This window comes from Puma concolor, chromosome C1 (assembly GCF_028749965.1).
Source record: "Puma concolor isolate L17-30 chromosome C1, mPumCon1.1.hap2, whole genome shotgun sequence".
In the NCBI taxonomy this organism is placed as follows: domain Eukaryota; kingdom Metazoa; phylum Chordata; class Mammalia; order Carnivora; family Felidae; genus Puma; species Puma concolor.
The window spans coordinates 69,046,371-69,070,798 of record NC_141674.1 but is presented as its reverse complement, the minus strand read 5'-3'; the positions used below and the strand labels follow the sequence as shown (position 1 = coordinate 69,070,798).

At 34.7% G+C, this 24,428-nt stretch overlaps 1 protein-coding gene across 31 annotated transcripts in view; it reads right to left on the bottom strand.

The window, feature by feature from the left end:
• The window catches only part of ADGRL2 (adhesion G protein-coupled receptor L2), a 631,707-nt gene that overhangs the window by 66,160 nt on the left and 541,119 nt on the right, over window positions 1-24,428 (bottom strand). For all 31 annotated transcript variants that reach the window (XM_086717375.1, XM_086717376.1, XM_086717378.1 and 28 more), the window contains one exon: window positions 18,915-19,128. In XM_086717375.1, coding sequence (XP_086573501.1) covers window positions 18,915-19,128 — 214 coding nt within the window. The remainder of the gene's footprint in view (window positions 1-18,914; window positions 19,129-24,428) is intronic.

Below are 24,428 nucleotides of genomic sequence, written 5' to 3'. Positions count from 1 at the left end.
TTGTCATCGCTATTTTAAATTCACCTTAAAGATTACTCCCTTGGTTTGGGATAGGATTTTGATAAACAAGAAAATTATGCCATAAATACATTTTTTGTTTCCCAAGATGTTTGATGGGGCATCATTTGGTCAGTATTATAAATCTCTACATATAAAACAAACACGTATCTGGTCTAATTGACAATTAATATAATTTCTGCTTTTACAGACCTCACTTTGATTACAGCACAGCAACAAATGTTCGCAGAACTCCTATACCAATTAAACTGCAAGCAAAGAAATAAAATATTAAGACTCTCATAGCGTGGCTTTAAAAAAATTTCCATTTATGCAAATCTTAAGACTAAACATAACTTTTGCTAAAGCATTTAACTGACTCAGGAAAAGTTTTGTCATTTTTTAATGAAAATGACTACATTCTATATAAGTGCCTTGATTTTTTTTTAATCAAGAGGCAAGAAAACACTGCTATTCTTTACCTGAAGTGAATTCTTTTGGCATAAAATCTTTTACATATTTTACTACTATGATTTCCTCATCAAAAATTTTCAGCTAAGTCCACTTTTCTTACATTACTTTTATTTTAAAGCAATCGATTTTACTCACGCAACTTATGAAATATTTTGGTAGTAAAATATGTGACATAGCTTTTAAACAAATGTATAGGAATGCCTTGTGTAAAAGGAGACGCAAAAGAATGAGTGGTTATCTTAATAATACAAATTGAATAAATTAATGTTGGAGCAGAGTATATAGAGTTAATATTTCTCCAAAAGGTCAACAAAGGGAAAACACTGTCATTCTGAAAACAAAGTGCTACATAATTGTTCTAAAAGGTATGGATGCTTTTATTATCTAGTTTTAATGTTGCATCCCATAAAAACCATTATCTGTGTTTTCCTTATGTTGTTCTTGCTCATCTAGAAAGATGCACCAGAACAGACTCCTCACAGAAATTACTATGTATATATCTTGAACTATTTCTTTCTTAATATGAAGCACCATATGAAGGACCTTAAGTCTCTGAGGCAGAACATTTTTAGAGCTGAGGACACTAGGCTACTAGCGTTGAACTGCTGTTTTCCATCTCACAGCGGTGCTCTCTATACAAGTCTAAGAGTAGCAACTTGTTGTCTTGTACTTAAGTGTGAGGGAGGCCAACACATTTGCAGGAAGCATCAGGTAAGGAGGAGGTACAGAGAAGGCCAACACATAAACTATGCTGGCCAAACAGTATAATATACTTTCTTCCCTGATTATCCAAACCGGAAGTGATCTTTGTCTCCTTTCCCTATGGCAGGAATGGTCTATATAACTAATTTGGCAATTAGTCATATTCTACTTTGTGTCATCTCTTGTATAATTCACATTTTAGTTTTTATTTAACTTGGTAAGTATGTTCCATGTTTAGAATTAAGTGATATACTCGTTATGTTTTGTTTACATTCTTTTGTAGACAACCCCTAAGAGTGCCGGGCACTTATTTGTATCAGGTCTTATTTCTAGGACACTAGTCTTCCCTCTCCAGTTAGATGTTGTTAAGTTTCTTTTAAATCCACCAGAATGCCCAGTCTTGTTTACAGCAACAAGTACTCACTCAATAAATACTTTCTAAGTTAGAATTCTCACTCTTCTATTTTTTTATTCAGGTTTTTTTTTCTTTTAATCAAAGGGACAACTCAAAATGTCCTGTTGATACATACTAGTTGTCATTTCTTTAATAAAAACTGTGGAAATTTTGTACAGATGTTTACCTAACTGTTCTGAAACACAAGAGATGAAAAACAATAAAGGCAAAAAGCTGGAACCACAGACTCATGGGATACTCTTAGCAGTAGAGCAGGTGTGGAAGGCTAAAAACAATCCTTAATACCTATAATCTGAATATAAATAATTGAATTCATTAGAGACTCTATAAAGAGGTGGATACTTTGTGGTTCATACACTCTCAAAATTAATGGAGTCTCACCTGACTGATAAATAATATGGCAAATTTCACTGGCTTACTTATGATAAATCAGAACTAATCTTTAATCATGACAAAATATTCATAATCTAATCCTTTTATCAAATTGACTATCACTGCAGGAGTCTCATGTGTTTGCACAATTAAAAACCCCGTGTTAGCTGTATATAATAAGGCATTACATTTGATGCAAATCCTTTTCTATTGAAATAAGTGCCAAGCTGACAGCAGGAAGTAGCTGATAAGAAAGCAACAAGGCATTGCTCATGGCATTCTTGATAACTGAACACCTACCTACTCATAAGCATTCAGTCTTCAGCATATTAACCCAAAGTGCTCTTTTTCTAAAAAAGCACAGATCAAGGGAAGTGTCCTCTTACTGCAATTCAGTCTCAAGGGCAAGAAATTATCTATAAATAGATAGATGACAGATAAAGAGAGATAGAGAAATAAATAAATAGGAAGGAAGGAAGGGAGGGAGGGAGGGAGGAAGGGAGGAAGGAAGGGAGGGAGGAAGGGGGGGAGGGAGGAAGGAAGGAAGGAAGGAAGGAAGGAAGGAAGGAAGGAAGGAAGGAAGGAAGGAAGGAAGGACACGATAATTTAATATCCACCTGTGATTCTGGCACTAGAAACAGCAATATAAGACATCATATGCTATTACACTCTAGGTGTAGAAATACCTACAATTTTGAAAGCATAGTAATACCCTAAATAAGCCAGACCAAATAATATCTATGCAGAAGAAAATGAAGAAGTGGATGTGAAATTGTGTATTACAGTTCTCTGCTATAAAAAAACGAAGTCGTCGTTTCAGAATTAATACGAAGGACCTGAGGCCCTAGTGTCATTTGCCATGTTCACATTACAGGGTTAAAAATGTATTTTTTAAATACATGGTATAGAACTATTCCATATTTTGAGAAACATAAAGAACACAATCTTTGAAAGATCCTTTCTTCCTTAGCCTAAGTACAAGGGAGAATTAAGAATGTCCAAAAGGAAGAAGCAAGCTGGTAAGATGCTTCAGAGTATAAAAGTTTGAGAGGGTGAGGTCAGAAGTTGAATAACTCCCTAAACAGAGCTACTCAGTATTCCCTCAACATATAGTATATCTTCCCACCTCAGGATATTGCTCATCACTTTCCCTTCTCCATCAGGTTTTGGAAGTTTATTGTGCTGAGAGATTTGGTATCATACTTATTTCTGTACACATCTCATCTTCTTCACCAGACTACATCTTTGAGGGGTTCACGCTCAGTTTAAGAATCCCTGAAATATGTGCAGTGCCTAATGCTGTGTCTTAGTCTAAAATTTATTAATTCTATAAACATCAGTCTGTAGGCTTGCAAGTATATATTCTTACTGGTTGTTCATAAATACCTTTACAGTGTTCGGCACATTAGCTTGTACATCCTGCAGCTCAGTAATTATTTGGGAGCATAAATCAATGAATGAAAGATAAAATACAATTTTCAGAAGTCAAGCAGAGTTCCATAGCCATAGGACAGAAACCAAATTAAAACGTTTCTGATTTACATGGTTTGTGTAAGTTTTTAAAAACTACAATGAGGGGCGCCTGGGCGGCTCAGTTGGTTAAGCGGCCGACTTCGGCTCAGGTCACGATCTCAAACTCCGTGAGTTCGAGCCCCGCGTCGGGCTCTGTGCTGACAGCTCAGAGCCTGGAGCCTGTTTCAGATTCTGTGTCTCCCTCTCTCTGACCCTCCCCCATTCATGCTTTGTCTCTCTCTGTCTCAAAAATAAATAAACGTTAAAAAAAATTAAAAAACAAAAAACAAACAAAAAAAACTACAATGAAGGCAGGGCCTTCCATTCCATGTTATATTCCTAGCCGGAATTAGCTTCCTATCAGTAACTTGTCTGAAAGGCTCAGTTCGTTGTGACCTATAAAATGTTAGACTCAAGAGCTTTAAAATACCGCTAACACCATGTACAGGCTTGGGAGTACAGGGCTGTGTGTTGTGAAGCAGCAACGCCACGCCGCTGAAAGCTGACATGCAGTCCTGGGCCACAGATATAAACAGGGTAAGCATATTAAATAATGGATGCCTAGGAAAACATCTTTATCACTGCAGACGAAGGGCAAAAGGTACACTTTATTACTTCATGCATAGTAAGACCTATTAAGCTAATCTAAGTTTTTTACATGTCTTATACAAATAGGATATCTTAATTTAATAAACTGTATTTGAGGTTGCATAATTTACAGTGTTAGAATTATTTTTATTTGCAAAAAAGTATTCTAATCCTTAAAATACTACACTCAATGCATAACATTACATATTTTGTTAGGAATCACAATTTATTAAGTGTATTTGATATATCATCATTAAGAAAAGAAACACGAGAAGAGCTTTGCGACTGCTCTTATCTTTGGCCCTTCAACTTTCCATTTCAACAACCTCGTTAAGGTCAAAGTGTCATGAGAATGTCTGCCCACTTTTAAATCTCTACAGTCTCGGCAAGGCAAAATCTTTTGGGTTCAATCAGGAGTGCTTTCTTTTTGTATTCAGCTAAAAAGCGTAATAGCACCACAAAGGTCGGCATATTACCTTTATTAAAGAAAAAGGATCACATGACAAAGATAAAATGCCACTTGTAGACCTGAATTGGGCAATTGGGGGGAGTGGTTAAAACTACTTTAGTGTTTGGTTGCCAGATTCCTACAATGTATGTAACCAGTACCACTGACAGGACTTGTTTTTATATTTATCATCAGTACCTTTCTCAGGTTGGGTAACATGGGAAGCAGAATTTGGGGCAGAGATCTCTGGGAGGCTCACAGCTCTTGGAACTATCAGGGAAGCGGGACTGGGGAGAAGTCTAATGCAGTTGCAACAAAGGCCCCTCAAATTCCTCAGGGAGGGAGCTCTGGAATTGGGAGGGCCCTTCGGAGCTGTGTCAAAATGAAGCAAAAGATGAGGAGGCAAAGCCTTTGTACTTTGGCATTCGGTGAGGGCTGCCTCTGGGGAGAAGGGTTTAAGATCCCTTCAGTCCGGGGGGTCCTGGGCGGGGACTCACAGAGAGCCCATCAGCAGGCAACAGCCTTGGCAGCTGAGGGAAAGAGTCCCCCATCCTGAATGGGGAATCCGAGGGCACACCACGACAGCCACTATAACACTGTACTTGTACAGAGTTTAATGAATTGTTTTCAAAAACAGTTCTTTTAACGTTACTTCTCATTTTCACAGATTTTATTGTATTGCATCTTCTTGTACACACTGACATGTCAATCCTGTTTACTAAGCGATATTCAAAGGGTTTCCTATAGAGCAATGAACCTTAACAGGCAGCTTTTAATTGGCCCACATAGGCAACCGCATTACTATTAATTCCACAGCTACGGCATAAAATAAAACCATTGCTTCTCAAACTCTAGAGCAATTAGACCTCTCGGCTATTTGGCTAACTCTGCTTCATGATACCCAATGCAGTTAATTATATTTTTTGATGTTAATAGTCTCTGTCAGTCTCAAGCATAGCTTCTCTTTGATGAATATTTAAATTATATTTGAATAAAAAATAATCTTGGTTACATTTCATATTCAGTAATCATCACAGCTTAATAAAGGTCTACTCGTCAAGGGTGGAAATAAATGGCAATGCACATATAAAGGTCTCAAATCAACTTACCAGATAATGTATTTGTAATGACCATTATCTATCTCTCTGTCTAACATACCTGTTTATTTACATTTCCAAAGGGTAGAGTCTCATTCACCTAACAACCCACAAATAGATTTCAAAAGTTACTTATAAACATTCTTTTAAATTATATATACAGAATCCCATGAATTAACAATGAGAACATCTTAGGACTGGGTCATAAGATAATTTAATGTATGAAAAAAAATACGAAATTATAACATGTCCTAGAAAAATTGGCATACTTTCCCTTGCCTCCTCTTGATGCATTGTTTTGGAAAATTCCAAGAGTAGTAAGAAAAAAAAAAATGTTTGATTTACTAAAAGACTTTTTGATTACGGATCTCATGGACCTGAAATCATTACTAAAGAAAAGTAACTTAAAAGTCATATTTTTCCTCCATAAGATTCTTGGCTGCGATAGGAGTCTGGGGTGAGGGTGCAGGAAACTTCCAAATATGGGGAGTGGGAAAAATGGAAAAAAAGTATAAAAGCAAAGCCCATTAGTATCATTTCTTAAAAATTTGTTTAAACCTTACTCAACTTAAAATTCCCTTAGTTTAAGACTTATAAATATGGAGAACAAACTGAGGGTTGCTGGAGGGGTTGTGGGAGGGGGGATGGGCTAAATGGGTAAGGGGCATCAAGGAATCTAGTCCTGAAATCATTGCTTCACTATATACTAACTAATTTGGATGTAAATTTTAAAATATAAAAAATAAAGTTAAATTACAAAAAAAAAAATGACTGAGTCATCAAGAAGTTACTTTTAGAACTTCAGATCTATCATTTGTAACATGTTTTGAGAAATTAAATAAGATGTTTTGGAAAGTGCCTAAAAAAAAATTCCCTTAGTTTAGGGGCGCCTGGGTGGCTCAGTCGGTTAAGCATCCGACTTCAGCTCAGGTCATGATCTCTCGGTCCATGAGTTCGAGCCCCGCATTGAGCTCTGTGCTGACAGCTCAGAGCCTGGAGCCTGCTTCTGATTCTGTGTCTCCCTCTCTCTGCCCCTTCCCCAGCTCACACTCTGTCTCTCTCTCTCTCTCTCAAAAATAAATTAAAATTAAAAAAATAAAAAAAAATTCCCTTAGTTTAGCCTACATCATAACAGAAAGGTTTTAAACAAAGCATTTACTTAACATAAACTATCAGGATGTTTTTAAATCTTAAATCTTTTATTTAATGAATAAATGAATGTTTTGTTATCTATTTAATTAATGCCCCTTAATAAATTTGTTTGTTAAATTTTTAATTTTTCACATTCTCATCCCAAATTCTAAATCTTTAGAATACAATGGAGACACAATGAAAAAAATAAAAATAAAAAAAGATACGATGAAACGTCCTGAAGTATATAGATCAACTTATGACTGTCGAGTAGAGGACTGGCAATTTCTCAAACTCATCACATTATAAATAAAAATGGTAAGGGCAGATTAAAATTTTGGGAGGTCCAAAGCTTATAAAACTTAAAGGTACCACTTTAAGGGGAATAAAAACCAGAAAAATTTCAAGTGGAAAATAAGGTGCCAAAGTGAATAGTTATTTAGAAAAAAAGAAAAGAAATCACAATAAACAACACATTTGTAAAAGCCAACAAGCATCACAAGCAACAAAATCCAGAAAACTGAAATAACATTTTAATAAAGTGATTGCCGGCATTCCTTCATATTTTGTTTAATATTTTTTCACCACAAATCCTACCATTGTCTCATATATAACAATTTCATACTGTCACTTTCTATAGTTTTGGTTTTCCTCTAGAACAGCTACTCAAAATTTGTTATTTACTACTGATGGTCAGCATACACAAAGTACACGCCTACAACGTCACAGATGCTCATGCCTGTTGAACTCCTACAGCCCGTGTCCCACAAACACAGGTATTCTGGTAAATTCTATTTTATATGCTACTCACTAAAAGAGGGGAACAGCATGTTGCTTTTATAATTGTAAGTACCACATCTGACTTGTTGTCTATATACTCCCTCCAGAATACAAGGGAGAGAACTTCTGCTTTGATTCATTATATATGAAAACCAAATCCCCCACTTACTGTTTTTTACACATTTAATGACTGAAAAGGTTTTCCACAGAGTAGCTTCTGGCTCCATTCACTTCAAACATTACTTTTCCTCCACTTGCCACATATTTCAGGTGCCACAGGACACATTCAAATTGTAATATGACATCTGGCCTTGCACATTTATGTCACAATCAGTAAGGCAATATAATGAATAATAGGAGCAATCCTAGAGGCCATTTCTTCACCAGAATAGCCAGAAATAACTAAACTGTACACGAGTGTCTGCAAACCACATAAAAATACACCACTAAACCCAAACTGAATTTATCACCACCAGAACCTCTACTTAACAGAATCCCACTAGTTCTTGGCTACTCCTAAGTGACCATAAATGAGGGGAAGTGTAACAGAGAAGTCAGAGAATGAAATCAAAACCTTAAGATTGTGTTTAAATATCATACTTCAGCCAACTTTACAAAAACATATGACCCTGTGAGCATACCGCTAGGGGTTCTAACAATGACTTGGAAGAGCTTGTTCAAGTGAAGGGCTCTGATGTTTAAGATTCATTAACTTCATGGTGAATCCACTTTTAGACAGAGTAGTATTTTCACACATTACAGGTGAGGTCAATAACAATGATGGATCTCTGGTCTGTAAAACTGAACAGAAAGACCACTGCCATAATCTCAAGACAACTTACACAGAGTGACGATCACTTCAGACATTCTCTTTAAGGCAATGGGGAGTGTGCTTAGGTGAGTTCTAAAACTATGTTGGTGTTGGTTGCATATGACATTTGAACAACTACTGGGAGAACGGTGGCATGCATTGGTTAAAGGATACACTTGATTGTTATGTGCAACAAATATCAAGATTACAGAATCACTCACTTTGTATTTCTTCCAAACCTGACTTTTCTTAGAAACATCAGAGATATTAGGTCTAAATCTAATTGTGGAATAGCAAACAGCATTACCAACTGTAACTAATTGCTTTATTTCAAGAAAATACATAGCAAAGTAAAAATAGGTCTTTAAAAACTGTAGGACAAATAAACATGTAATGCTATCAGAAACCTAATTAACCACAATAATTTTCTTAGGCAAAGTACAAAGCCGTGTATCGATACTGGTGTTTTTGTTACTGCTGCTCTTGCGAATTTGGTCTAGGTTCAGTTTCATTATGTGATACATAGAAAAATCAGCAACGACACAATTAATGACAGCTTAGCTGTATTTTTGTCTTCATTTGATAAGTCAATAGAATATATTATAAGCGATACTGATTCACAACTGCTACCTGCTTTTGAGAGGCAAAGCAGGGCTCCTAAACTGCTAGTAAGAAAATAAAGTAAGGATTTGGACTATAACAGTGACTAAGGATTTTTTTTCCCTCTACCCAATAACACACAGGATTTTTTTTTTTTTTTTTACTGACCGAGAAATCTCAATAAAATAAAAAGGATTGTTAGGCTGGAAAATTATCAATTTCACTCAAAATTACATTTTGTTATTATTTATTACATAATAAAAATGCATTAAGTAATAAACAGTATATTTTCAGACACTAAAATTATTCCAAAGCTTCAACAAATACATTTAATTTCCTGGCAATAAACATGCTGATAAGACGCTGCACTGCATACAAAAAGGAATTACAAATTCTTAAGTGAAGTTACAAATCATAATTTGTTCATTTTTTATAGTGGTAGAAAAAATGTGCAATATATTACATTTCACTAGCATTTGGCTATGAGCTTTCGGTGGGGAGTGGGGAGAGAAAGCCAAATACAGAGAAAACATAGTGACTATGTCTTGATTTGAAAATCTAGTAAATTTCGTTTCTATTCTCTATAACTGTGATTAACTATTTTTATTTGTTCAAAATTTAAAAGGATGCTTGTAAGTTATATTTATACACAACACTAGTAGTGTATGCCATCAAGGAGCAGCTACATACTAAAAAGAAGTCACACTTAGGTACAAAACAAAACTCAAATGGGTATTTGAAACTAGTCTTATGTAAGCAGATACAGTGTGCTTTCAGTTATTTAACACTGATTATCTAGTACATTCAGGTAATATAAGTCTAAATTGGACTTTGTTTCTGTCAGTTAACACAATTAATGTTTAAGTTGACTTTGTAAATAGAAACCAGTATTATAGTGTGAAGCAGGGTATGTTCTAAGTGAGATAAAACTACAAGGTAGATAACAATATATGTACTATTAAAATATCACTGTAATCTCATCTGAAACAGCTTTCAAATAAGAAAGCTGGAGTAAATGATACTCAAGGCTATGAAAGGGATTATGAACAGAGTATTTACAATAATATTAAAATCTGTATGTCAAATCAATGTTTACATTTGCTTTTATTTCTTCACCTCTCCACTTTGGTTTCAAAAATAAAGATAACTTCTAAAAATAAAAACCAGGGGTGCCTGGGTGGCTGATTTGGTTAAGCGTCCCACTCTTGGTTTCGGCTCAGGTCATGATCTCATGGCCGTGAGTTCAAGTCCCAAGTCAGTCTGTCCCACCCCTGCTCGTGCTCTCTCTCTCTGAAAATAAATAAATAAACTTAAAAAAATAATAAAAATAATAACTGAACCAAAATCACTAGAGTTGAAATAAGGTAGGTTTTTCCTTTTAAAAACCTAACTTCTCTTTCCCTCATCCGCCCAGTATCTCTCCAAAACCAAAATCAAATTCAGACTTTTAAGGTATTATTCAAACCTCTTAATTCTTAGGAAACACTGAAGATCAGTAATGTTTTGTTCATAGGGAAAATCGTCCTAGCTTCCTTGACCAAAAGACATAGTATAAAAGGTTAACAACCCACATATTAACCATAAGTACCAGAGAAAACTGTTAATTCACACTTATTCTCTTAGTACTCATTATCCAGTAGAATTGTTTACTAATTTTCATTTTAAAAGGAGAAACAGAGAACCCTGTAGAGCAGAATCTTTGATGTGACACTGTTTCTTTCTTCTACATTTGATAACCAGGGTTGTAAGGGATATTTATGTTATTTGTCTTCTAAGCCATTTTACAATTTATTAGTCTTTCTTGCATAGTAAATGTGAATGTTTAATATGTTTCATGTTTATTACTGCCACTAGTCTCCTCTTCCTATAATGAATGCTTTGGTTTAAATGCCCATTGGTAAGTGACATGCAAAGTATGTGTCCAATTAGATATACCAATTAGAGCTTTAATGGTTATTTATTACTATACTCAGGTTCAAGAGTCTATACTAGTAACCTCCCAATCTTTGGCCAAAGAGAGGTGCTTGTGATTCCATTAGGTGTCTTAAAACAACTCGGCCAAAAGTGAAGAATTCATGGAAATCCATCACCTAACAGAAAATAACTTAAGTACAATGCACACAGATGATGAGTTAGTAGCATCTGAGTTATTCATTTTTCCCCAGATACATTTCATCTTAATGGACAAAACGCTGATAAATCTGACACCACAGATAGATAAAAGCACTTGGGATAACCAGCGTAAAGGTAAGAATATAGTTCTTCAGAAATGGCAGGCTTAAATTCTATGAGAATGAATAGGTTCAATGAATAAACAGACTAAGCAAAAGTATCCCTGACCAGTAAGTATTTACAATCATGCAAGAATAAAATACACGAACCCCCAGAATTATAAAATTATAAATTATAAAATTAAAATTATAAATTATAAAATATCAAATTAGGTGAAAAAGCAGATTTGGCTAATTTTTTTTTCTTCTAAAAAAGTGCTGTTAATAAGGATGGGATATGAATATCTTAGAAAAACAGGTTTTAAGTATATTGTTACCTGTAAAGAGAGATCAGGAGATAAAAAAATAATTAAATAAACTCTTTCTATAAGAAAGCTCTGACTTGGATACAAAGCTTCTTTATGAAGACCGAATGATCTAAAATGATATAAAAGTTGAGAGGGCGGTATGTCAAGGAGAGGATATCCACACTGAAATCTATAATCATGAAGTCTGCCAGAGGACACTAGCAGAATTGTGACTGCATTTTGGTGGATTTTCTTGGTAAATTCTGAGAAGCTTCCAATATTCATCAGTTGTCATAGGAAGGTTTTGTATGACTATGTGTATATATCTTTTAAATATTTTATACACAATATCTTATCAGTATAGTTGAAAATAACAGAAGTGGATTTTTAAAGTCTAGATAGCAGAATTAATGAGATTAGTTATTAATTATTATTTAATAATAAATTTTCATGTCATGAAGATAGTAATGAGATTCTAGGTATTAAACGAATTGAAGTTTCAGCCTTTATAGCAAATAATTCAACCTTTTTAAAAGTTCACAAAGTGAAAAAAGGCATATCATATTGCCACTTCTTCTCAAGGATATTTTTTAAATAAGTGAGGAGAATATATGTGCTGTCGTGTAAACAAAATGTACTGAATGCAATGACAGTTGTTACCGGATGTAAAGAAACAGAGCCAAAATATGATGAGTCCCAAGTTCCTCAGCAGTCTAACAATGTTATTCAATAACTCTTTTAAACAATCACGTATGTCCCCACCACCCACCCCCAAAGAAAGTCTATGTGCCTTGACTAGTAGTAAGAATTAAAGGTGGAAAGGCAGAGGGAGAGATCCTCATGCTTACTCCTAACTAAGGCAGGCATGGTCCTTTCCATGGAGTCTTACTTCTAACGGCACGCTGTGAATACGCACTAAATTTCCAGACTCACTCTACATCTGCTGTAACGTAATGAGTCATGGAAAAGAAACTGTCACCGCTTGAGCTGCTGTTGGGTTGACATGTTAAGTAAAACGTGATTATGCTTGTAAAGAGTTGGGTGGGACACTGATAGGTTGACAAAAGAGAAATTCAAGGATGGAAAAGTAACTGAATGGGATGTAGGATAGGAACAAATTGATCTGGTTCCTATATATTTGAGCTTACTTCCATCATCCCAACCCTTGTTGGAAAAGATCTAGGCTCTGAAATAAGTTTTGTCACCTACTGACTTAGCTTAATTTAATGAAACTGTACCCAAGCTCTAGAAGCTAGATTTTTTTTTTTCCTTTTAAGACATAAGTCCCTGAATAGTGTTCCTACTTTATAAATCTAGGCCATGTATTTATTCATTGTTGGTTCTGTGACTAGGGAAATACTTAATTCTTCTGGTCTAGGCAAGACTGAATTCTATTTTCTTGATATCTATTCTGAAACTCTATCATGAAAAGCCTAAATGTTCTTTTATTTGGGCTATCTAGACAGAACAAAACCTTCAATATCAACAAGGAAAAAAGTGTACATCTTTTATACTTCACTATTATTTTACTATTACGACTGCTATTAACTTTACTATTGGCTTTATGAGACATTATCTTTCTGTGCCTGTCCTGGTTTCCTTGATGGCAACTTTACCTCTGTCCCTTATATTCAGGTGTTCTCTAGAGTTTTTACATGCTCAAACTACATAATGTCTGTGAATGATATCACCTATTCACCAGCAAATTTAACTTTACATTAATGTTTGCTTCATCTATATGTTCCTTTACCACTCTTGTGAGCACCAAATCTGTATAAGCAATCGCTTGCTGAACCATTTATTTATAGGCAAACTCGTTCCCAAATAAACTGATATGAGTAGTATAACTACCAAAAATACACTGAATTTTATTTAATAACCGTGTACTCTTTTTCTCTCAAAATAAATAAACTTAAAAAAAAACCCAGAAACGTAACATAGTTTTGCTATGAGGTTCTAGCCAGTTGCTATCTATATGTGGGCTAAAATTTTGGCCAGAAGCTTTAAAGGAAAGAGCTAGTTCTCCACTTGTAGGACAGTCCTTTTTTGTCTTAGTCAATTTCAACACAAAAACAGCTTATTTTCGAGTCAATGGCAAAAATATACCTTTCCTACCATAGGGAAAACCTGAGGCATGTATTCTATCTTGAGAGGAATACATTATTACTTTTAGAACCTCTTTGTATTTATTGACAGAAGAACACTGGTGCATATCTGCTAGTATGAATTAACTCTGTAACTCATACTCTACATGTAAAACCTCACCTACCCATGCATGTTACCCTAACATTAAATATTGGGGGAGGGGAGTGGGAAGTACACATTTACTTTCAGATCTCTAAACCAAAGTGCTACAAAACTTAAGGGCATATTATAAAGCATAGCGAACGGCAGCAATCTACCTTAATCAGAATGGTCAGGCTCTCAGAGAGAAGAACTTGAGCAAAGGGATAGTCATAAATGACACTACAAGAGGATCTCAGATACAATTTAGCACATCACTTTAAGACACTAACTAGATTGTCCCTAAGTGCTGCAAAAACCCGACATTGTTAGCAAACTCTACTTATTCATCAAATACTTCAGAGTTGTAGTAAGGTTTTTTTTGTTTGTTTCTTTTTTGCTTTAATGAAATCAAAGTGCTAAAACTATTGCACATTTTTTACTCTTTAAAAAAATTTTTTTAAGTTTATTTATTTTGAGATGGGTGGGAGTAGGGGCAGAAAGAGAGGAGAGAGACAGAATCCCCAGCAGACTCCACACTGTCAGTGCAAAGCCCAGTGCAGGCTCAAACCTACGAACAACGAAATCATGATCTGAGCCAATATCAAGAGTCAGATGCTTAACCTAGTGAGCCACCGAGGCACCCCTTGCACATTTTTTTTAAGGAACCTCACTATATTATCTTCAAAGAGTGCTAAAAATACTCTCTCTAATGGTGATTATTTTATAGAGTATTAAAATCATTTTAGGGAAGAAGTTCTTTTCTCACTTTTTAGGGTGAGCCATTTGGTGTACTTATAAGACAAGTGTACTATCACTGTCTGACAGAGCCTTGGTTTCACACTTTTAAATGAACAGGAAATAGAAAATGAAGAATCAGTAACAATTATTAATACTTTACCACCACCACAGTCAGAATTACAAGTGTATTTATTTACTTGATTCTTAACTGTTGAAGTGATGACAGTAAGGAAAGGGGACAAACATATATTAATGGTATTGAAAATTGTGTTTATCTCCATCACAGTGTTTTAGAAATTCAATAGAAAACATCAAGTGCTTTTATTTGAGCTTTCAAAAGAGAAGTTTTTTTCTTAAAGCCAAAAAAATGCCTTTTCCTACATTATTGAATATCACATTTTCTGACAATTATAAATAGATAATTTGCCAAATTATTAGGAGTATGGTAAAAATAAATCTTACTTCATTTGTGAATACTGAAAATTATTTTTCAATTAAAAAAAACAGGGATATACTTAAATAAAATGGGCTGCCTGTCTGGAGCATGAGACTCTGCTCTTGGGGCCAAGAGTTCAAACCCTACACTTACTTAAAAAATAAGATATTCAATAATTATTCATTAATAATTCAGCTGCAAAAATATTATCTACATATTTTCTTCCAGCTATTTTAAACTATGTACCAAATATGGCAGACTTCCTTAAAGGTTTATATTCTGACACTCATAGAATGGAACTCTTATAAGCTACCACTAGGAAACTCATTTTAAGTCCTCTTAATATTGTCTTCATTGTCACTAAGCGGTTCTTGTTTAAAAATTTTTTTTAATGTTTATTTTTGAGAGAGAGAGCAGGGGAGGAGCAGAGAGAGAGACAGACAGAGAGAGCAGGGGAGGGACAGAAAGAGGGGGAGACACAGAATCTGAAGTAGGCTCCAGGCTCTGAGCTGTCAGCACAGAGCCCGAGGTGGGGCTTGAACTCAGGAGCCATGAGATCATGACCTGAGCTGAAGTCAGATGCTCAACCGACTGAGCCACCCAGGCGCCCCCAAAAGTGTTCTTGTTTAAATTGTCATTGTGCTGACTAAATAATTATAAGCTACCAGTATAATACAATTTAAAAATGGGGTTTCTACAGCTAGTTTTGGAATTAACACCTTATTTGCATTAAAACATCACAGACTGGATGTTTTGATAACAAGGCTACAGAGAATAAGTCTATGCTTTCACTGATCTTAAATACCCCAAAACTCTGGTGCCTTTTAAAAGTATTATTGGGGCTCCTGGGTGGCTCAGTCAGTTAAGTGTCTGACTCTTGGTTTCAGCTCTATTATAACTTGCAGTTCGTGGGTTCAAGCCCACCATCAGCCCCATGCTGACAGTGTGGAGACTGGAATTCTCTCTCTCCTGCCTCTCTCTCTGTCCCTCCTCTGCTCACTCTATCAAAATAAGTAAATAAAAACTTAAAAGAATTATAAAAAATGCAGTCCTGGTTTTATAACATCATGAAACAATGAAAATAACTTGCTATATTATCTTCTACATTTCTTACAATAGGTAATTATATTTAATAGATATAAATGTGATAAGACATATATCTTGTTGGATACTGAATTATGTATTTAAATGTATAAATCCACAAAGATAAGTGACCAACAATGTATAATTCCTTAAGGCCAGCTTTTTCAGACCCTCTCTTTGTACCAACTCCACTGCTTTTTTGCCTGTCAATTTTGTAAAATCAGGTCATTTTATGTAATAATTCTTTACTTCCCATTTCTCTCTGGCCTACTTCTAGATGTTCGTCTAATATCATTAAACAGTTCAATAATATAAAGAATGGATAAACAGTCAATTATTAGTGGCTGCCTTTATTGTCTTTCTAGCATGAGCAGTTCCCAACTTTTGATACAGTATGTGTAAACTGTTGTGTTACAATTTTAGGGGAGTACAGAATCCATTCTTCCAAAGAAGGTAAGTTACGTTTTGATTCAAAATACTGCATAATCCATAATGAAATTTGTTTTAAATTTAAAAAACCTTTCTCAAATGCTATTTATGCAAATAAGATTTTGTCTTAAGTTTTTAATAACAACACTTTAAGAACTAAAAATAGAAACTTTTAAAAAAAGATTTTATGTATTTTTTTAAGTAATCTCTATACCCAATGTGGAGCTCAAAGTCACAGTCCTGAGATCAAGAGTCCCATGCTCTACTGACTGAGCCAGTCAGGCACCCCAAAAATAAAAAATATTTTGATGGAAATCTATCAAAAGTATTGTATATGTTCTCTGGTTTCTTAAAAAGCATCTTGATCAGCATTAACATTAAAGAAAAACTACTCATAACGTGCTATCAATAAAAAAATATGCTAATACATAGTCTCTGTGAAATCAGAGATTTTACAGCAATTTGTACCCATCTTACTATGGCATGGATTTTTTGTTAAATAGTTTTTTCATTTTTTCTTCATCATCTCTTACCACCCCTTGATATTTTCATTTTCCCTACACTGACCAGACCCCAGTCTAGAAAATTTGCTATTCTACTTTAAGGTAGACTAATAAATAAGCCAGAAAACTAGACAGAATATTGAGTCCAGAGTGGGGAAAGAGGCAGGAGAAGAGGGTGAAAGCTTTGAATAGAAAGATGAAGGGTTTTCCTAGTAAACAAAATACAAAAGCAATAATGTATCATAAACTCTATGATACTTAAATGTTCCTTCAGAGAGTCTCTATGTTCCAAATAACTAGAATTGCTGGATACTATTGTACTAGTTTGGCCATAACTAACCAGAATTTTAATATTTTATATGTAAGAGAATTTTGATTAAGATGCCAAGTGTAGCAAAAGTGAGGTAAAAAAAAAGAGAGAGACCAGGAGTTATGTGCTGTGTGTTAAGGCAGAGGAAAGGCAATACCTATTGTCAGCAGTGTTTTGGTATTCTATCTAGAGATAGGCAGGCAATTATCCTGTGAAGAGGTACCATATATATATTTTAAATTTTATAATTCAAACACATCATTTTTAAAACACAATATTAACCAATGAGATATATATATATATATATATATATATATATATATATATGAAGGGGGGGTAGAGAGAGAGAGAAAGAGAGAAAGCCCAGTATATGCTTTCTTAACTTGAATCTGCTGTATTTTGTTTGTTTTTTAAAGCTAAGGATCAAGAGAATGAGAAGATAAACCACAGACTGACAGTAAATATTTGCAAAAGCCCTATCTGATTAAGAATTGTTACCTAAAATGTATAAAGAACTCTTAAAACTCAACAATAAGAAAATGGACGGGGTGTCTGGGTGGCTCAGTTGGTTAAGCGTCCAACTCTCGATTTTGGTTCCGGTCATGATCTCACAGTTGTGAGATGAACCCCACACCAGTCTCTGTGCTGGGCCTGGGACCTGCTTAAGATTCTCTCTCTCTCCTCCCTCTTTCCCTCCCCTGCTTACTCTCTCATGCACCCTCTCTCTCAGAAAAAAAAAAAAAAAAAAAAAAAGAACAATCCAATTGGAAAATGAGCAGAACACCTGAACAACACCTCACCAATAAAGACAAACAGAAAATATGTAAACATAGTGAAAGATGTTCAATATGAAATGTCACTGGGAAATGTAAATCAAAACTATGAGATATCACTATACACCTATTACAATGGCAACACCACTTTGCCTGATACCACAATGGTGGACATGTGCCATCATAAATTTGCCAAAAGCCATAGAACACACCACACCAAGAATAAACCCTAATGTGAAGTATAAACTTTGGGTGATAATGAGGTGTCAGTGTGGGTTCATCTATTATAACAAATGGACCACTGTGATGCAAGATGTTGATAACTGGGGAGGTTGTGCCTGTGTAGCAATGGGACATAGTAACTCTCTGTACTTTCTCTGCCCATTTTTGCTGTAAAAAATATTAATTAAAAAATTAAAGACCTGGGGCACCTGGGTGTCTCAGTCAGTTAAGCATCCCACTCTTAATTTCTGCTCAGGTCGTGATCTCATGTTTCGTGAGATCGAGCCCCGAGTTACGCTCTGAGTTGGAATTCTCTTTTTCTCCATCACTCCCTGCCTCTCCCCGACTTGTGGGTGTGTATACTCGCTCTCTTTCTCTCTCACACAATAAATAAATAAACTTAAAAAAAAATTAAAGACCAACTATTGCCAAAGACCCAGTTAAACATTCTTGTTGTTAAAAAAATATTTCAAAACTCTACAGGCCCAAAAAACAAAATTACATTTGAAATATTCTTTTCTCTGTATCTTATGATATATAAAAATCAAAAGATGCATATTGCATATTCTTTCTGTTAAGTTAAGCTATATAAAAATGATACAGAGATTTAAATGTTGAAAGCTTAAAAGTAGAAATCAAGAGTAGTAGGTAAAACCCTCACTCAGTTTAATAAATGGGCTGAGAACGGACTCTATTCATCTACTTTGGATGTAGTAGCTAAAACGGGATAATAACACAGAAGCATCTACCTTTGAGTCATAATTTTGAAGGCATCTGGGAGGTAGCAATCTGTATTCTCCATCTGAAATGGGTCAGCATCACAAATCTTGTCATCTGTCCGACCATAGTTAGCGCTCTCAATCATGATCACATCGCTGCCTGGACATCGCAGATCTATAGAATAACCTTCACAGGATAATTCTCGCCTAACTAACCCGAATGGTAAAGCTGCTCTGCTGAAACCTTAAAAGTGAAAAAAAGAAAGAAATAAAATTAAAATTAAGACATGTATGAAATAAATTATTTTAATAAGGCATTTTCAAGTAATACGATTCATGTCTATATTCAAGAGATGTCACCAAAAGTATGTTTTTTAAGTCATCCATATATTTATTAAATAACTCCTTGATTCTTTACTATACGTCAAGAATTTTTTAGTTTTTTTAATATGTATCTTTGGCTGGACTCTTCACCTGTATAATAAAATTTAAATTACTCTAGCAAATACTATCTGTATAATCTATTCACGTATAATCTATTCACAATAAGAAACTAAGTGGCTCTTTTTGAGTAAATCCAAAGAAAAAGGACAAATTTAATCGATAGACTTATAAATGACAAGTTTTACAAATAGAGAACGTAACAACTAATCAAGAAACTATGTTCATTTAGGCAGTGGAATATAAGCTCTGATATACACTGACTTCACTTTCTCATTTAATGTAGACATATTCATTGCTGTTAGCATTATCTTAAAAAATATTTGTCTTAGCAGTCCCCCTCCCCAGAAAAAAACTAAGATGCTATGATAGTAATACGCTTCTGGTACAATAACTGATTTAGATTTATAGACACTTTATTTAAAACTGGTATAAATGCAAGCACGCAGCACTGGGCCAGCGCTGCTCCAATCTAGTCCGATAAGTTGAAATAACCCGGGAAGGGCAAAATTTATCTAAGATTCACTTTTGTCGCCTACAGAGCAGAGATGAAACATGTATGATGTTACTTTTCCTACCTGTGTGACTCTAAAATGAGATAATGTACATAATACTGCTCAATAATTAAAAGTGCTATATGAATTCAAGTGTGGTGTATTAGGAAGAGTGCAGAAAACGACCGTTCATAAGTGCTGAAAAAAGATTCCCAGATAGAATAAAAAATGAGAATTTTAAGTTTTCAGCCACTGGACCCATGAAGTAGTAACACAGCCTAGGACAAAGGGTAAACACACAGAAAGAAAGCCAAGAACAGCTGGGAGGAGCTATGTGAGCAAGAGGTCCACCTTCACTGTTGGGTGTTCTACCTATGGGTTAGCTACCATTCTCAAAAACTTCAACGCGGCCTCAAGTTTTTTAATTCAATTCTCTAACGTGTCACCATCTTGCACATTATTCTTATAAAAGACCAGCACTAATTTCAGTATTTTTTTCCTTCTCTCTATCCTTTTAATTAATTACTCTGCATCATATAAACTATCCCCTATATGCCTTTTTATAGGGGGAAAAAAAACCACCCTAACATTCAGAACTAAACAGTTCCAAGTTATAAACTTCAAGTTAAAAAACTGGGTCATGTCCAGGTCAATGCAAAGCCAAAACCTGTTCTCTTTAATGTTATTGTGCAATGCCTCTCACTAATTCAATGTAATAAAATCACCTGGTAAAACATGCACCTTCTTTCTAACACTCAAACAGTCCTCCAGAAGGGTGACTGGGTTACACTTTGATATGACTTAAAAATCACCAATTCTCAGACTTGGCTAAGCTCTCAGTTCTACTGAGACAACTAAAGGTGTAACTGGAATGAAGAGAGCAGAAAAAGGCATAATTTAGAGCATAGAAATCTTCAGAGGATTGCGCCACACCCCAAACATCGGAGGTTTTCACTAAGAGGGTTTATGGTCTTATGAGGTTATTACAAGTATGTGGGAGGCACACCAGCAATGAAGAAGGAATACAGAAATGGAGCTGGACAAATGTCAAGACAGACAGTAAACAGGCCGACCTCTCAAAGTTTATTTGTGAAAGTTCATAAGTAAATAAATTTTTACACGTATTATTGCTTCTTCTGTTTCCTGATACTGTACCGTACTGCCCATACAAATAATTCAGTTTAAACTAATATTGTTATATTTGTTTTGATTGAAAAGATGCTTTAGAGCTTCATTTCAATAGCAAAAGCTGTGGAAGTTTTTAATGGAAATTCAAACAAGCATCATAAAAAATCTGAAGTACAGAGTATTTTAAAGGCAGAGATACTTTGCAATTATAATTCCTTAATAAATGAGAATAAATTTATATTATTAGAAAATATTATGAATGTTAGAGCACATTATTAGAAGACTGGCTTGGAGCCATATTTCACAACTTTCACTACTTGTCAAAAATATAGGATATTATGAAGCACTGTGGTTTTTAAATTAAGCCCTTAATTTTTGTAGTTGTTGATATCTGCAGGATTACAGTTATGGTTCTAAGTGAATTTCCCCCTGCCTTTGAAAGATATTTAAGAAGTTGTGTCGTTGAGTGTCCTGCTGTTTTGGTAATTCGGAGAGGATTTTTTTTTTTTTAATTTTTTTTTTTCAACGTTTATTTATTTTTGGGATAGAGAGAGACAGAGCATGAACGGGGGAGGGGCAGAGAGAGAGGGAGACACAGAATCAGAAACAGGCTCCAGGCTCTGAGCCATCAGCCCAGAGCCTGACGCGGGGCTCGAACTCACAGACCGCGAGATCGTGACCTGGCTGAAGTTGGACGCTTAACTGACTGCGCCACCCAGGCGCCCCTCGGAGAGGATTTTTAATCCTTAGGGTACAATCATCCAAACAGGTAAAGTAAGAAAAAAGAAAAGGAAAAAGGGATGGAAAATCAACACATTTTAATAATTTAGATTTCTAACATAGAATCTTCTGGAGAAGAGAGATCATGGTATTTATACTTTCAATGCACAGAACTGGATGAGTTCTTAACAGTGAATATTGCTTTATTCAATGCTACAGTGTCTATGGTTTTGCATCGTACGTGTTCTCCTTTATAAAGTCTTGCTCTTTCCCCTGTTTCCATTGAACTTTATACACATCTTTACTAAAGTACTTATTATTACCCCATGGTACTATGCATATTCATTTTTTAATTTATATCTTCCTTGCTAACTATGATGATAGCGTTCTTAGTTATAATTCCAATGCCTAGGTGGGTACAAGATACATAATTCCAGTAAGTATTTGTTGAACCAAAGCTAAATCGACTAGTATTTGTTAAAACCATATAGAATTGCATTTTTTGTGTGTCATATCTATTTTCCTTTGATAATGAAAATAAAAATAGTAAACATTAAGAAATAGATAAACCATTTACAATCAATGAAAATGATGTGTCATCCTCAAAAAAAGAAAAATATTTATATTTTGACAATTTATTATTTTCTAGGTCCTACTGGGGTTCATTAGTGTTTCTCACAAAGACAGATGAATTACATGTTTATGAACTTTCGTGTTTAAACCCTGTGTTTCCAATCAGAAATACAAAAATTCAAATAGGAAGACAGAAAAGTAAATCCCCGTAAAACTTTGGTTTGCAAGTGTAATTTGTTCCAGAAACATGCTGGTAATCCAAAGCACTTGTATATCAAAGTGAATTTCAAGAACCATTGGCTCAGTTGTGATCCTGTAACAGTCAGCAACATGTACTACTCTTATTGTAAGACATCGCTTGTTTATCAAGTTAAAGTTTATTAGAAATGCTTGCTCGCCTTACAGAACATTCACAGAACAAGTTACAAACCAAGGTTTTACTATATTATAACAGTTAACATTTACACAGCAATCAATATGTTCTGACACTGTGTTAAATGCTTTATATGGATCACTTTTTTTGTTTTAAGCAACATCATCATCAACAACAAAAAACAATGGAGTAGGTTATTGTTATAAGAACAACTTTACAAAGTATGAAACTAACACGTTAAATTCAGATTCTCCAGGATTACTAAGGGTTTGAATGTAACACACACATGGTTGTCAGACTCCAGAGCCTGTGTTCTTATTAAAGGTCATGAATAGAAAAGTACCGTATGACTTTTCAAGCCCCCTAGTTGATAATAATTTTATAAGTTTTCATGCAATCTGAAATCCACCAATGAATGTTAGTCAACTTGACAGGAAACAACTACAGGAAATGTTCACAAAACATACACATGATGAAAATTATATTTTCGGAAATGTAGTGTTGTTTAAGACACATATACAAAGAGAGCATAGTCTACACTGCTCAAATACATACATATGGAAAGATTACTGAGTACTAAAGGGTGTTGGTCAGCCTTGTGAACTTGGTTAAGTCATTTTACCTTTCCAGGTTTTAATTTCTTTTTCTGAAGAATCAAAGTTATTTCAAAGTTCACCAATTCACCAATCTGTGATTCTAAATAGTCAAGCTCCTTTTTATCAGGTAACATGTCAGGATATTCTGACATTTTCAAGTGATCACTAAGTAATAAATTCCTTGCTCTATTTCTTTAAAATACAACCATACAGGAGAATGCAACTTGGATGTGTTGTGGCAGAGCCACGTGGAGTATACAGTACTATCAAGATAATTATCAAAAGCACATGTGATGAACTAGGCAGGCAGTGTTCAGACAAATCACAGACAGACATCTTCCTAGATTAACTCTTTTAATCAAAGACAATGAAAGGGATAAAATAAACATGCGGCAATTATGGGATCAAAAGAAAAATTTGCATACTGTAAATTGCCGTGCCTTCTTTGGCCACTTCACACTATTTCCCTGAAAACTTCAAGGGTTTTGGGTTCAATCTTTTCCACTCACAATGGTACTACGAAGTTTGGAAAAGTCTAAAATACAACTGTTGCAATTAATATTAATTATTAAAATTCAACATTTTCACTAAGAAAATGTTACGAAAAGATGGTACAACTCTTATTTCTAAATACATTTATTTATTCCCTTATTTATAACACGTTAATAACTTGTTATATTGAATCATGGAAATAATCACAGGTATGGTCACTATTTCTTAACCACACTTTTTTCCTTTGTATCTGATGCAATTCTTAAGTGTTTCCAGTGGATATTTTAGGATTTTTTTTTTTTTCAAAGTCACTTGCCAGGACTATATAATTGATTCCCAAACATGATTTTGTATCAGAGTCATCTGGTAAGTATTTTTAGAAAGACAGATCTTCAAGCCCTAATCCAGACCTACTGATTCAGAATCTCTGGGTTCAGATAAAATTCGGTATTTGGGGAGGAAATTGTTAATTTATTTGCAACACACTGATATAATAAGTAAGATGTGCCAAGAATTTCTCCAAGGCCTTTTTAAAATAGTTATTTCTCTATTGGGATCACATATTTATTAAATCACTGCCATCATATTTCCTCTTAATTCTCTAATATAGTTGTAGTTTTACTTTAATCTTTGAACATATTCATAATAGCCACTTTGAAATTTTTATCTGCTAAATCCAACATCTGGGCCCACATCAGCAGTAGTTTCTATTGAATGCTTTTTCTCC